Source organism: Phyllostomus hastatus, unplaced genomic scaffold (genome assembly GCF_019186645.2).
Source record: "Phyllostomus hastatus isolate PE091 unplaced genomic scaffold, TTU_PhHast_1.1 phas_scaffold_93, whole genome shotgun sequence".
NCBI classification, from domain to species: Eukaryota; Metazoa; Chordata; class Mammalia; order Chiroptera; family Phyllostomidae; genus Phyllostomus; species Phyllostomus hastatus.
Window position 1 is genome coordinate 21,219,490 of NW_025334042.1, and position 13,987 is coordinate 21,233,476.

At 38.8% G+C, this 13,987-nt stretch overlaps 1 protein-coding gene and 1 non-coding gene across 5 annotated transcripts in view; both read right to left on the reverse strand.

Annotated features, from left to right (window-relative positions):
- The window catches only part of DIP2B (disco interacting protein 2 homolog B), a 219,474-nt gene that overhangs the window by 21,743 nt on the left and 183,744 nt on the right, over window positions 1–13,987 (reverse strand). For all 4 annotated transcript variants that reach the window (XM_045829328.1, XM_045829326.1, XM_045829325.1 and 1 more), the window contains 4 exons: window positions 13,621–13,822; window positions 5,801–5,910; window positions 5,586–5,666; window positions 1,792–1,915 (listed from right to left, as the gene is read on the reverse strand). In XM_045829328.1, the coding sequence (XP_045685284.1) occupies window positions 1,792–1,915; window positions 5,586–5,666; window positions 5,801–5,910; window positions 13,621–13,822 (517 nt within the window). The remainder of the gene's footprint in view (window positions 1–1,791; window positions 1,916–5,585; window positions 5,667–5,800; window positions 5,911–13,620; window positions 13,823–13,987) is intronic.
- Window positions 6,871–6,977, reverse strand: LOC123813176. The gene has a single exon (XR_006784671.1). It is a non-coding gene; the product is annotated as a U6 spliceosomal RNA (small nuclear RNA).

A 13,987-nucleotide genomic window follows, 5' to 3' on the forward strand; every position in this document is an offset into this window, starting at 1 on the left:
AGGTATTTTTAAAGCATTTTTTGATGTCACTTAGGAAAACTAACTGTGGAAATTAGGGATGTTAAACTTGGTAAATAAAATAATGGGGAAAGGGCAGATTAGGAACACCCGAGCTTTCTCTAAATACATAGAAAGCCACTATGGTGGGGGGAGGGGGGCAGGACCAAAAAACCCCAAAATTTATTTATAAAATATTGTGCATTAATTCTTACACATTTAAACTTCAGTGTCCTTCACAGCACTCTTCATTTGATGCACTGCATCTATAAAGATGTTTTTTCCACTGCTCAACAGAGTTTTAGAACTAGTTTTGATGCCTGTTAGTGCATCTGCCGTTTTTTGTTTTGCCTCTTCCACAGTGGCAAAACATTTCCTTTTGAGGACTTTTTTTCATCCAGGGAAACAAAAAAAAAGTCACTTGGGGGCAAGATCATGTGAATAGGGAGGGAGGGGTTTGGGGGTCATGTTGTTTTAATCAAAAACTGCTTAACACTCAGCACAGTGTGGGCAGGTATGCTTATAAATTACCCATCGTGAAATGGGCAAATGTGTTGAACAAACCTTCAAAAAAATTCACCAAAGTCAACTTCAAATGAAGCCTCTCGCAACAACGCCAGCTATTATAGTGACACAGGTGGGTTCCTAGAACATTCAACTGGGAGGAAAGCCTGTACTACTACTAGAGGTCCCCCTTCATATGTGAAAAGTGACTCAACTTCTAACATGAAGCTCCATCAGTGGGTACAAGTTTTAGGGAGGCAAAGTGTGTCTCAATATGAAGAAGATGACATAACTGGGACTTGGTGGGTAGCCTCTTAAGGAAGTTCTCCGTCACCATCATACACTGGTAGACAAAAGACAGTATCACAGGAACACCATAGGAGGGATTCCTTTATCAGATGACCTTCTAAGAAAACTTAAAAAAAAAAAACCCTCATCTGAGGGCATTATTTTTTTCATTGCTTTTAAAGAGAGAGGAAAGGGCTGGGGGAGAGAGAAAGAAAAACAGAAAGACAGCGAGAGGGAGAAAGAGAAATGTCAACTGGCAATCAAACCCGTAACCTTTGGTATAGGGGATGGCACTCCAACCAACCAAGCCACACCAGCCAGGGCCTAAGAAATCTTAGTATCAGTGTAAATAAAATAACATAGTAATCACAGAGCAAAGTGAAATAAGGAGTATGAAAGACCAAAAAGGCTGGATATCTGAGTGGGTTAGGTGGCAGAAGAATAAAGGCAGGAACAATTCAAATAAATATTTCACCTAAACTTTTGAATATTTACATCAAACTGTCATCAAATAGTTCTGAGTCCCTCTTACTGTGAAGATAAGGTTGTTGAATAAAATTAGAGCATTGAAGATGAAAGAAGTAATAATCAAGGAATACCACACATCAATCATGATATGAAGAATTTTATAGTCAAAAGAGTTCATGGACAACTTTCTTTGGGAAACTGGGTAAAATGGTCTCATTCCTAAACACTCCTAGAAACAAAGCATCTCAAAAGTTAGGAAGTCTTCGTTTATTTGATATTTACCATAGGCTAGGCACTATGCTTAGGTAATGGAGATACAAGGTAAATACAACAGACCGGGTCCCAGATGAGCCATCATGCTGCACAACTCCAGGGGTGAGGCTTGCTTCACACCTTAGCCTATGTGCAGGGTCCTTCCGGCGCTGGGAGGTGCACAGCCTACATGGTCATACATGGTGACCCTGAGTTTCTGTCCTCTTACAGTGTGTAGTATAGTAATGGAGCTTAAGTCTAGTCTACCAACTCAGCACTTACCAGGTGGATAGAGCAACACCACGTTGTCGCCTGCATTTAGATGTCCCTTATCACCAAGAACTGATGCAATCCTTTCTGCTCGCTTATGAAGCTGAAGGCAGCTTGCTGTGCACACCGTAGTGCCCTTTAAACAGCAGGAAGTAGAGCCCATTAAGAAAGTAAAGCAGAAACAACTGTAGACAATTTGACATTATGCAATACCTGAAAGGCTTGTCCCTTAGTAGATTATTTTTACTTAGTTATCAATTCCAGTGAAAATTCCCTTACTGCCAAAAGACACATGTGGTATTCCTTTTTTCAAAGCTACTTAGGGAATATCAACATTAATTTAAATCAAACATATGTACTTATAGTCTTTCTTATTTAAAATAGCTTTCAAAATACACAGGGATTTAAAAAAATTTTAAATGAGGAAATAAGAATAAAGGGAAAATAAAGGAAATAAAAGTAGGATGAGAGCAGGAGTGAGGTCAGGACAAATAAATGCTGGTCACGTGGTCATATGCCTTTGCTGGGCATTAAGCACATATTTGGCTCTGACAGCAAAGATGTAAATAAAACAGTAATAATTACTGATAATCTGCTAATAATAGAGACTAACAGATTAGAAAATGGCCAACTATTCCTGATCCTGAGAATAATTTCTCCTGTGGGTCTTCATAAATACCCTTATCATCAATTCAAGTTTCACTGAGCTGGGTTATTTTTTTTATTGATTTGAGAGAGAGAGAGGAAGAGGGAGGGAGGGTGGGACTGAGGCGGGTGGAGAGAGACACACAGAAAGACAGACATCGATCTGTTGTTCCACTTATTTATGTAATCATTGGTTTATTCTTGTATGTGCTCTGACTGGGGATTGAACCTGCAACCTTGGTGTATTGGGAAGATGCTCAAACCAACTGAGCAACCCAGCTAGGGTTGAGCTGGGCTTTTTTAATCCCATTTCCCTTGTAAAAATTTTCTACAAATGAGAAAGTGCATAAAATATAAATGTACAGGTTAATTTAAAAAACTGTAAAGCAAGCATCTGTGGAAGAATAAGCATAACATGAAAAAAAGACCACTGCCAACAACTCTAAAGCACCCCCATGAGCCACCCCCAAGCCAGCCTTCTCTTCCCTCCACAGGCAACCACGAGTTTGCCTTTTTCATGTTAATTGCTGTTAATAAATCACTCATGAAATTTTGAATTTTATATAAAGGGAATTGTACTGTTTATACTTTTGTGCTTTGCTTCTTTCTCTCAATATTATCTTAAGAGACTTCTAGGCTACAGTGCCTAGATGGAGTTCACTCATTTTTGTTGCTGTACATTTAACTGTATGAACACACAACCAGTTTTCCATCCATCCTACTGTTGACAGACTTCATTCTTGTACAATACCCTGGTGCATAAATATACAAGTTTTGGCCAGCTATGGACCTAGAGATGGAAACGCTGGGTCACTGTTTATGCCCATCTTCAACTGCAGTGGATAATGCCAAACTGGTCTTCACTGTGCCAATACCACATGGTCTTAATCACTGTAACTGTATATCTAAAAAATCTCATGATGAAAAAAGTTTTACTGAACAGTTTCTTTTAAAAATAGGTTTTTATTTTCAGTGATATAAAATAGAACATGTTCCATATAGAAAATTTGGAAAATATAAATATACAAGATGTAGCCACTATTGATACTTTAGTATATATTTTCCTATTTTTTAAAAATAAGTATCTATTATATATAAATTCACAAGCAACATTTAGCAGTATCCTATCATGCTATCTTCTTGAGGCGGTGTAGCGCCTCAGTTAAGAATGTGGGCTCTGAAGACAATTTGCGTTCGACCGAACGAGCTGATTCCCTGCCCTTCTACTTACCAACCTGTGACCTGAGGCAAGTTATTTTATGTCTCTCTGCCCAGTTTCCTCAACCTCGAAATGAACTATGAAATATAAAGTACCCAGAATGGGTCTTCAATAAATACTCAATTATTATAAAAGTTTACATCCAATTTTTTTCTATTTACGCATTATGAATATTTTCTGGGTCATCAAATTTTTCTTCAATAATATTGTTTTTGAGTTGCGATGTAGTATTTCATGTTTATATACCATAATTTATTTAGTTAATTGTCGATCTGTTGGACATTAGGGTTTTAACACTGAAATAAACATCTCCTTGGCAAAAGTTGGGTTAAATTCATAAGACCATTGCCTACATTTTTCTTGTTGGTCCATGGTAAGTAAAAAACAAAATTTTAGGCATGAGGGAACAATACTATATGGTTACTAAACTTTCTGACAGACTGGCAGAATCCAGAGTAAAATGTTAGAACATGAGAAAAATAAATGAACGACATGTCCTTTAGCCATCCATGTATATTATTACTTCTGTAACCAAGAAACCAATTTAAACTTATACTCACTAACAAATATCTGGGCTATGAATTTCACAGGGCCATAACTTTAACTGTAGCTAGTCTTGCAAGTGGAATGCAAAGTGCGCTGGATTGGCATTTACTGAAATGGGAGGGTCCAAACGAATCAGAGGCTTGAAGAGAAGCCAACGACATGTGAAGGTGGAGCAAAGATATCCCAAGGTTTGCACTATACAGCAGTGATTCTTAAGGTTTTTAATGACTTTTTACAGCATATTTTTCTCATTGAATTCTATCACTGACATAAATTCTCTCTCTCTTTTTTAAAGATTTTATTTATTTATTTTTAGAGAGGGAAGGGAGAGAGAAAGAGAGAGAGAAACATCAATGTGCGGTTGCTGGGGGTCATGGCCTGCAACCCAGGCATGTACCCTGACTGGGAATAGAACCTGCGACGCTTTGGTTCGCAGCCCACGCTCAATCCACTGAGCTACACCAGCCAGGGCTGACATAAATTCTCAAAAAAGTGTGTGTGTGTGTGTGTGTGTGTGTGTGTGTGTAAAATATATCAGAATCTTGGGGCAGGGGCAGGGCAGACCCCCTATGGGTGGGAAATACTGTTACATGCCATGGTCACAGTACTTTTAGCCTCCGATTCGGCCACTAAAACAAACAGATCTTGGCAGACTCCCACAGAATGCCTAACTTAAAAAAGATGATGTTCTGGTAAACCATGATTAGAAAGCGACAGTTAAATGCACTCTTAAATAATTTTCAATTTGCTTTTTATCTATTAGCAATAAATCATTTAAGTGTGTGCCAACAATAACTCCAGGTTTTAAACTGTTGATCTATCCCTGACACAGTAGCTCAGTTGGTTAGAGCACTGTCCCGATATGCCAAGGTTGTGGGTTTGATCCCTGGTCAGGGCACATACAAGAATCAACCAATGAATGTATAAATGAGTGGAACAACAAATTGGTGTTTCCCTCTCTCTCTTTACTCATTCTCCTCTCTAAAACAAACAAACAAACAAACAAATAAAAGAAAGGTTAATCCAAAGCCACTTTCTTCCTGGTAGAAAGCACAGAATTAAGTCAAACTAGGTAAAAAATTACGTGACATAATGAATTCTATCCATCTGTAGACCTATGTAATTGTACTGCTGGCTCCACCATTCCTAATGGAACTAAATAAAGATGACTTGATGGCAACATAAGAAGAGACAGTATTAAGTAGCACTGCAGGAGGTCTCATTTCAACCTTGAATAATTGCCCAATTTATCCTCATGTGTCAAAACAATGAGAAAGCAGTGATTCCTTCCTCAGAGTTGGCAACAGAAATTGTCTGATGAGAGAAAGAGATCAAGAGTGTCTAAGATACTCCCACAACATTCAGCTGATTTGATATATGACTGAATTTTTCATACCTTCGCATTTAACAGCATGAAAAGTACATGGTCAGGAGTTGCCTGGGCTCGCCACTGTAGTATTTCTGCCAGAAACTGGTGCTAAAGTCACAAAGCAGAAAGAATCAGGGTTGGCAATTTTTAAAAAGTTGGATAACACATCTTCCATCTGCTACATGAAGTTTAAGTTCTGTCCTTGACTCGTTTGTAAAGATCAACACTTCTGGAACACTTACCTTCCTTACCAAATCATTCTCTTCAATTTGCCCGAGATCCCTTCCTGCAGCTTGTGCTATCCGCTTTCCAGCAACCAGGTTCCCAACCATCACAGAAGCAGGGCCTACACCTGTAAATAAAGGCAAATTTAACTCTCTGGAGATGGAAATTCAAGCTATATGCCTGAAAGCATTTTCAGACTGACCAAAACTGATTCAAATGGGTTGAGCATTCTTCTAGGCACCAGGAACATGGGAGTAAACAAGACAAAGTGTTTGAATTCTAGTGGGGAAAGGCAACCAATAAGCACATACACATATAAATACAAAAACCAAGTAGGACCACAGGAAAGATGGAAAATGGGAGGTGGAGGGCAGCAGGTGGGTCCCTGTGGCTCGAGTATAGGGAAGTTTTCACTGTGAGGAGGTTGGTTACATCTGCTCCAATCATAATACAACCCTACAAGTGAGCTTAACAATGGTCCAGGAAGAAATCTGCTTTCTACGACGACTGGGAGTGAGCTCATCAAAAATGTGAGAAGTGCTTTATTAAAACTGAATAATGACATCCAAGTTGTAGGACATTCTATAAGACAACTGGTCTAGACTCTTCAAAAACATCCATGTCTTGAAGACAAAATAAGGCTGGGAGCTTCTAAATTAAAGGATATGTCAGCCAAATGGAAATCATGATCTTGACTGGACACTAACTTTTGAAAAAATCATCTATAACAAACAAGTGAACGATTACGAAGATGGCCTGTGTACTATTAGATGAAAGCATTGTATTAAGGTTAAATTTCTTTTTTTAATGAAACAAAAAGAGAAGAAAGAAATATTAGCCAATTTTATTTTCCTGTATTTATTTCTTCAAACTCTGAATCAACTAGTTTTAATTTATTGTAAATTAATGGCAATTTAAGTTCTACATAGCATTTTTTTTCTTTTTATTAATTGTTGTTTAGTTACAGCTGTCCTCACTTTCCCCCCCATTACTCTCTCCAACCCCATCATCCACATTCAATTCTCCCTGCAACCTGCCCACTGCAGGCCTCCCCCACTTATCTTTGTCCATGTGTCCTTTCACATGGAAAAATATGGAACACTTCATGAATTTGTATGTCATCCTTGCGCAGGGGCCATGCTAATCTTCTCTGCATGGTTCCAATTTTAGTATATGTGCTGCCAAAGCGAGCACTAAGGTTAAATTTCTTAACAAGCTAATGATATTGTGGTTGATTAGAAAAATTTTAAAAGAATGTTTTTTACTCTTTGGAGATATAGTATTTCAGTATTGCTGAAATACTTAGGGGTGAAGTGTCATGATGTCTGCAATCCACTTTCAAAGAGTTCAGAAAAAAAAAGTTAACAATTGTTGAATCCAGGAGAAAGTATATGGGTGTTCATTATGCTATTCTTTCAACTTTTCCAAAGGTTTGACATTTCAAAATAAAAAGGAAGAACTCTCCCTTTCTTAAGAAAAAAAAAAGTGATATTCTGTATGGCTTTCTTGGTGGTCACATAAAGATTAAGATTCTACTGCCCTGGCTGGTGTGGCTCAGTGGATTGAGGGCCGGCCTCTGAACCAAAAGGCCACTGGTTCAATTCCCAGTCAGGGCACATTTCTGGGTCTTGGGCCAGGTCCCCCAGTGGGGGGCGTGCGAAAGGCAACCACCCATTGATGTTTTTCTCCCTCTTTCTCCCTTCCCCTCTCTCTAAAAATAAGTAAATAAAATCTTAAAAAAAAAATTAATACTCTACCAACTCAAACTAAGAAGATAACAATACTTATTGACAGCTGAGTTCTGAGTAATTTTGACGCTATGTTTAAATTAATATTAAATATCTTTTATTCCCAAAAGCTGTTGGTCTTGAATATATTGAAGCATCTGAAAGAAATTCACTTGAATCATAAATCATTTTTAAACATTTGGGGAAGCTGGGTAAAGGGGACAAAGGGAATTTTTTGTTCTATTTAGCAACTTTTGGTGTGAAATTATTTCAAAATAAAACATTAAATTTTTTTTAAATCAAATAAAAATTCAAAAAGGGTAAAGTACCCCAACAATGACTGCTGAACTAACTTTTAGTTTACAAAGTGCCTTACTCCAATTTTAAGTGTAATATGCAAAATTCCTTTCTAAGAAACTGCATAGTAAGTTACAGATATATCATGTTGGAGAGGCTTTTATACAGGCGAGACTTTGTATTTGACTAAGTTGCCCAATCCTGAATTCACACTGTAAAATAATAAAACTGCAACATTTTAAAAAGTGAATTTCCCAGAGTAGTTTAAAACAACAAAAATAATTCAGCGGCGACTTCCTCAGGTCCTTCTATGCACATTTCTGAGTCGATGGGTCACAAAGCGTGAAAAATAACCAAAAGCAGTGACACTAGGTGGCTACTTGCTGACACTTCGCTGTACCTGGAAACACGCCTATTCTCCATGAAACTCTGCACATCCCCTGTGGCAAAGACCACTAGTCACCAGCCCCAGTATCTCCTCCTCTTCCTAAAAAACAGAACCCCAGTTTGTAGCTAACAAATGCCTGAGATAAAGACTATAGTCTTCAGCATGGATAATAATATGAAAGAGAAATAATATATGCAATTTTTAGAAAATATGTTTAAAGGGGGAGGGTGTTCCCTTGTTTGACTTTTTCTCCCACCTGCTAGCTGGAGTGATGGCTGCAGGTCAAGAGGCCTACAGACGGCTGTGACAAGAGTGTATTATTTTCTTTCTTTTTTTTTAATTAAAGTTTTTATTTATTTTTAGATACAGGGAAGGGAAGGAAAAGAGAGGGAGAGAAACATTGATGTGAAAGAGAAACATCAACTGGTTGCCTCTCTCATGCCCCCAACCAGGGACCTAACCCACAACCCAGGCACGTGCCCTGCCCTGACTGGGAAGGGAACCTGCAAACTGACGGTGCTCAACCCACTGAGCCACACCAGTCAGGGCGACTGTATTATTTTCCTATAATTCTTCCTTTCCTCCCTGTCCTTGCTGTGAGTACACAGGAGGAGTATACTTATCTGCGCCACTGACTTATTTGGGACAATAAAATGTTAGAAGGCATGACAGAAACAGAAGCTTTATATATGCTTGTGTGGTTTGGCTTGGCATCTTGATTTTGCCATCTGCTTTGAGAAAAATACAGCCCAGGTAGTTGCTGGTCCCATGATGAGGAGACACAGGGAACGATTCTAACCCAACCTACAGCCTGGAGCCAAGCCAAAGGCTGGCTGATCCCAGCTAAGTCCCTAGATCCACATCCCATAAGTGAAAAATAAATGCTTCTTATTTTAAGCCCCAAGCTTTAGACTTATTTGGTGTGCAGCACATCTATAACAACAGTTGGCTGATACAATGCGAGAGCAAAAAGGTAGGAAAATCAGAACCATGACTGAAGGGCTGCCATCCTAGTCCTGGACTGCCTCAATCTGCCTTTCTTTTACCTGAGAAATTGATAAATTGTCTCTTGTTTATCTTGCTGTTATATTTTTCTGAAACTTGAAGCCAGAATCAGTCCTAACACATTCCTATTCTTTGGACAATAGCTCCAATAGGTATCTCAATGAAATCCCCCCCACCCCGCCGACCGCTTGACTGACTTAACACTTTTCCCAACTTCCTTTCCCTCTGTCCCTTTTTTTTAAAAACTCACGCCTACGCATCTCTACTTTCTGTATTCTACTTAAAGCTCAACCTGTCATGCAATCCTCACATCATCTCCACCTTATGATTTTCAAGCTGCTCTGGTCTGACCCATATGTACCCCGCTGAGATCTTAGCAGGTAACCACAACAGACTGCAGAACACAGGACCCAAGCCTTATGCTTTCTTTCATCGGACAGGTGGATGTTACATGCCTATGTGGGCTTAGGAATAAATCTTTTAAACAGGTTTTATCACTTAATAAAATTGGATGAAATCTGGCTAGCAAAAGCAAAGCACCTACTATGTCTCTAAGTAGCATCTTTTAAGCATCTACTATGACATGAAAGTTTTGTTAAAGGAATCCTATATTAAATGCTATTTAAAAATGACTTTATATGATCATATGACATAAATGTAGGACTTCAGTGGTAACAGGATTTGAGATGGAGAAGGATTTTGTGTTTTATATATCTGTCAGATACTTAGGCAGGTAAAATGAAGATATTTCTTTTTATACATTCTTAATTAGTAACATACAGACCTCTTGATTTTAACTGTTCCTTTAGAATATTAGGCTCCATACACTCTTATTTCCACTAGCAGAAACCGGTAAATATCACATATACTTAAGCTCTACACATACTATTACTAAGATAAGGTTAGCTGGTGAGCTGACAATAACGTCTAGATAAACAGCTGTGATATGATCTTAGCCACCGGACCACTGAAGTAGTAACTACTGCAGAGCACAGTATATTATTAACATTTTAACATCCCGATAAAAATATCCTAGAGAGTCAGAGGCTTACCTATATTTTATTATCGCACATTCGTGTTTACTCCTCAGTAAAAGCTATCTTACAGAACTGTAATTAAATGCCATGCTTCCCTTTTCCTTCCTAACCTTCCCATTTTTATCTCCTCTTCCCAACACAGTTGCAAGGCCAAGGTGCTGATGTACATGGTGTGTGTGTGTGTGTGGCAGCAGCGGGATCTGAAAAGGCCAGACGCTGACTCTCATGTGGGGCATACAGGAACCCAGGAGCCTCTCATTAACTTCTTAATTAATTGAAAAAACATTGATAAAATGTAATGGTTTCATGTTGGATTGAACTGATAGTTTAACATGACTGACCATCAATCAATTACTCCTGCCTTTAGCCTCTTTATTCAGTGCTATACCCTAGGACTGCTAACATATTAGGCAGAAGGGTAAAACTGACTATTTATTTTGTTTTTCTTTTCCATATGGCAACTCACATACTCTTATTTGCATCTTGAAGTCATAGGAATATGGCAAATGCCAAACATGCTATTTATTCTGCTTACAATCCAACAAATTTCTTTTTTTAATAAAATTAAGATTTTTATTTGAAATAAAGAAGTGTTAATTTATCACTGAAGAAGTGGTTAGAAACTACCATGACTGATACAGGTATGTGCTTATAATCTAGCAAATTTCTGAATCAAGTATCTTTCCTCTCAGAGGTGTTACAGGCCCAAATCAGACCTCTAAAGCTAAAAAGGAATGTGAGGGACTCTAGGTAAGAGAGTCCCTACAGAAAGACAGTATAACTTAGTGATTCAGAGTGTGGATTTGAGAGTCACAACTACTGTGACTCTCATCTCTGCCACTGGCTAGCTGCATGACTTTGAGCAAAATTCTTAACTTTCCTGAACTTTACTTTCCACTGCTAGGGGCAAAATTTCAGGATCACATCTGTACAACTTAAAAATTAGCTAATATTTGGCTTTTAGTAGGCACTCAATAAATATTAGCTATTCTTATTATCAGAACCTTCCCTTAGAGGACTCACTATATTCCACTTTCCCAAGTGGGATTCTGATCATCTTGACTCCAGATCATACATTCAGAGAAAATGGAGGAAGAGTACCAGGAATTACTCAGCAGACTCCTGGTCAAGATGGCAACATAGGCAGACACAGCTTGCCTCTGCTCAACCATATCACAATTACAACTAAAATACAGGACAACCATCACTCAGAACTGTTCGAAATAGAGTTGAAAGGAAGTCTAACGACCATGGAATTAAAGAAAATACATCCATTCCGACCAAGCTGGCAAGCTGGTGCCACATCTGAGACTCCACCCACCCAACTTACGGGCCCACGTAAGCTGCTTTTCCATATGAAGGACTGGTCTTGGCTCATGCTTCACAACTTCCTAAATCCTCTAAAATAAGCAATAGCCAGCCTCAGTGAGCCCTAGGCCTAGCACTAACAGCAACTAGCCAAGATTCACAACTTGGCTTTGCCTGGGAATCCCCAGTCCCAGCACAAGTAGCAGCCATCTCAGATTGCTTTACAGCTCAGGAAGAGGGGTCCCGGGTAAAACAAGGTAGGGCTGACCTTGGCCTGCACCACCTGGGAAACCCCAAGGACAGCACACCCAGTGGACAGCTACAGACCACACTGAAGGACCTTCACCGTGCCTCTGCACAGCTGATCCTCCACGGAGGTTGGAGGTTGGTGGTAAGTGGTCACAGCCAGTTCTTGCAGCTGACTGGCCTGGGTAAATACCTTCCACTGACCTGACAACACCAACCAAGGCTCAACTACAGGAGGAGGATGTACTCTGTCTACACAAAGAGCGCACCCTGAGTACCCAGCTTGTGTGATAGGGAAGGCTGTGCCACTGGACCCTAAAAACACTTACTACGTTAGGCCACACTACCAAGATATGGAGTCAAAGCAGCTCTACTTAATACATAGAAACAAACACAGGGAGGCTGCCAAAATAAGGAGACAAAGAAATGTGGCCCAGATGAAAGAACAGATCAAAATTCTGGAAAAAGAACTAAATGAAATGGAGATAAGCAATCTATCGCATGCAGAGTCCAAAACATTGCTTAGAAGGATGCTGAAGGAACTTAGTGAGGACCTCAGCATCATAAAAAAGATCCAGTCAGAAATGAAGGATACACTAATTAAAAGAAAGAACAATTTACAGGGAATCAACAGTAGAGCGGATAAAGATGAGCATCAAATCAATGATTTGGAACAAAAGAAGTAAAAAACAAACATCAGAAAAACAAGAAGAAAACAAATCCAAAAAAATGAAGATAGTATAAAAGCCTCTGGGACAACTTCAAGAGATCCAACATTCACATCATAGGGATGCCACAAGAAGAGAAAAAGCAAGAAATTGGGAATTTATTTCAAAAAATAATGAAAAAAAAACTTCCCTGATTTGGTGAAGGAAATAGATATGCAAGTCCAGGAAGCACAGAGAGTCCCAAACAAGATGGATTGAAAAGAGGCTCACTCCAAGACACAGCATAATTAAAATGCCAAAGGTTAAAGATAAAGAGAGAATCTTAAAAGCAGCAAAAGAAAAGAAGTTAGTTACCTAGAGGGGAATTCCTATAAAATTGTCAGGCTAGAAGGGACTGGTGAGAGACATTCAAAGTGAGGATGAAAAGCAGGGAGCTACAGCCAAGACTGCTCTACCCAGCAAAGCTACCATTAGAATCAAAGAGCAGATGAAGAGCTTCCCAGGTAAGAAAAAAACTAAAGGAGTTCATCATCACCAAACCATTATTATATATTTAAGAAAAAGAAGGAGACCAAAAAATGGCAAAATGGCAAAACAATTAAATGGCAAAAATACATACCTACCAACAAATGAATCTAAAAAACAAATTAAGCAAACAAGGACAGAGTCAGAATCATGGATATGGTGAGCATTTTGGTGGTTGCCAGATTGAAGAGGTATGGGAATTAAGAAGTACAAATAGGTAGTTACAGAATAGCCATGGGGATGTACAGTACAGTACAGGGAATGGAATAGCCAAAGAATTTATCTGCATGACCCATGAACATGAACAATGGGAGGGATTGCCTGAGGGAGTAGGGGGTGCTGGGTGGAGCGGACAAAAGGGGAAAAATCAGGACGACTGTAATAGCATAATCAATAAAACATAATTTTAAAAAAATTAAAAAAGAAAAAAAGAATGACTCAGAAGAGGGAGCCAATAATAAATTCAGGGAAGCCTATTTTACAGAGTCCCAGCCCTCGCTGCTTTCAGTCACTTGATAACTATTCTTAGGTTACTTACCTTTGGAAAGACTAGTTCTAGAGAAAGAATCATGCTGAAAGAACTCAGCTTCTTGAATTTATAATTTTAATATTACATATTCAAAGCCAACATATTACCTGGTTGCTTTTGCCGGGGTTTTGGCAAATTGGTCACGCATGTATGTGGGCACATGAGGATATTGCATGGATGTAGAGATCCTTCCAGAAAGAGATGTTTTGTTTGAGATATATGAATCCCTCCTAGTGGAGTTTTTGGCAATGTATTGGCAGGCACCAGGGCAAGACAATAAACCCCCACTTGATGAATGCTATCGATTGCCTAGAAAAATAAAAAGAAAAATATTCAGTGAGATTAACTTGACTACATTTGACATCATCCTAACATAATTCATTATTCTGCTCCAGGATTTTTCTTTCTCTATCTATTCTATTCTAGGTCTAGAATCTGGTAGGTTATTAAGATCCCATGTGTCTAAATGTACCC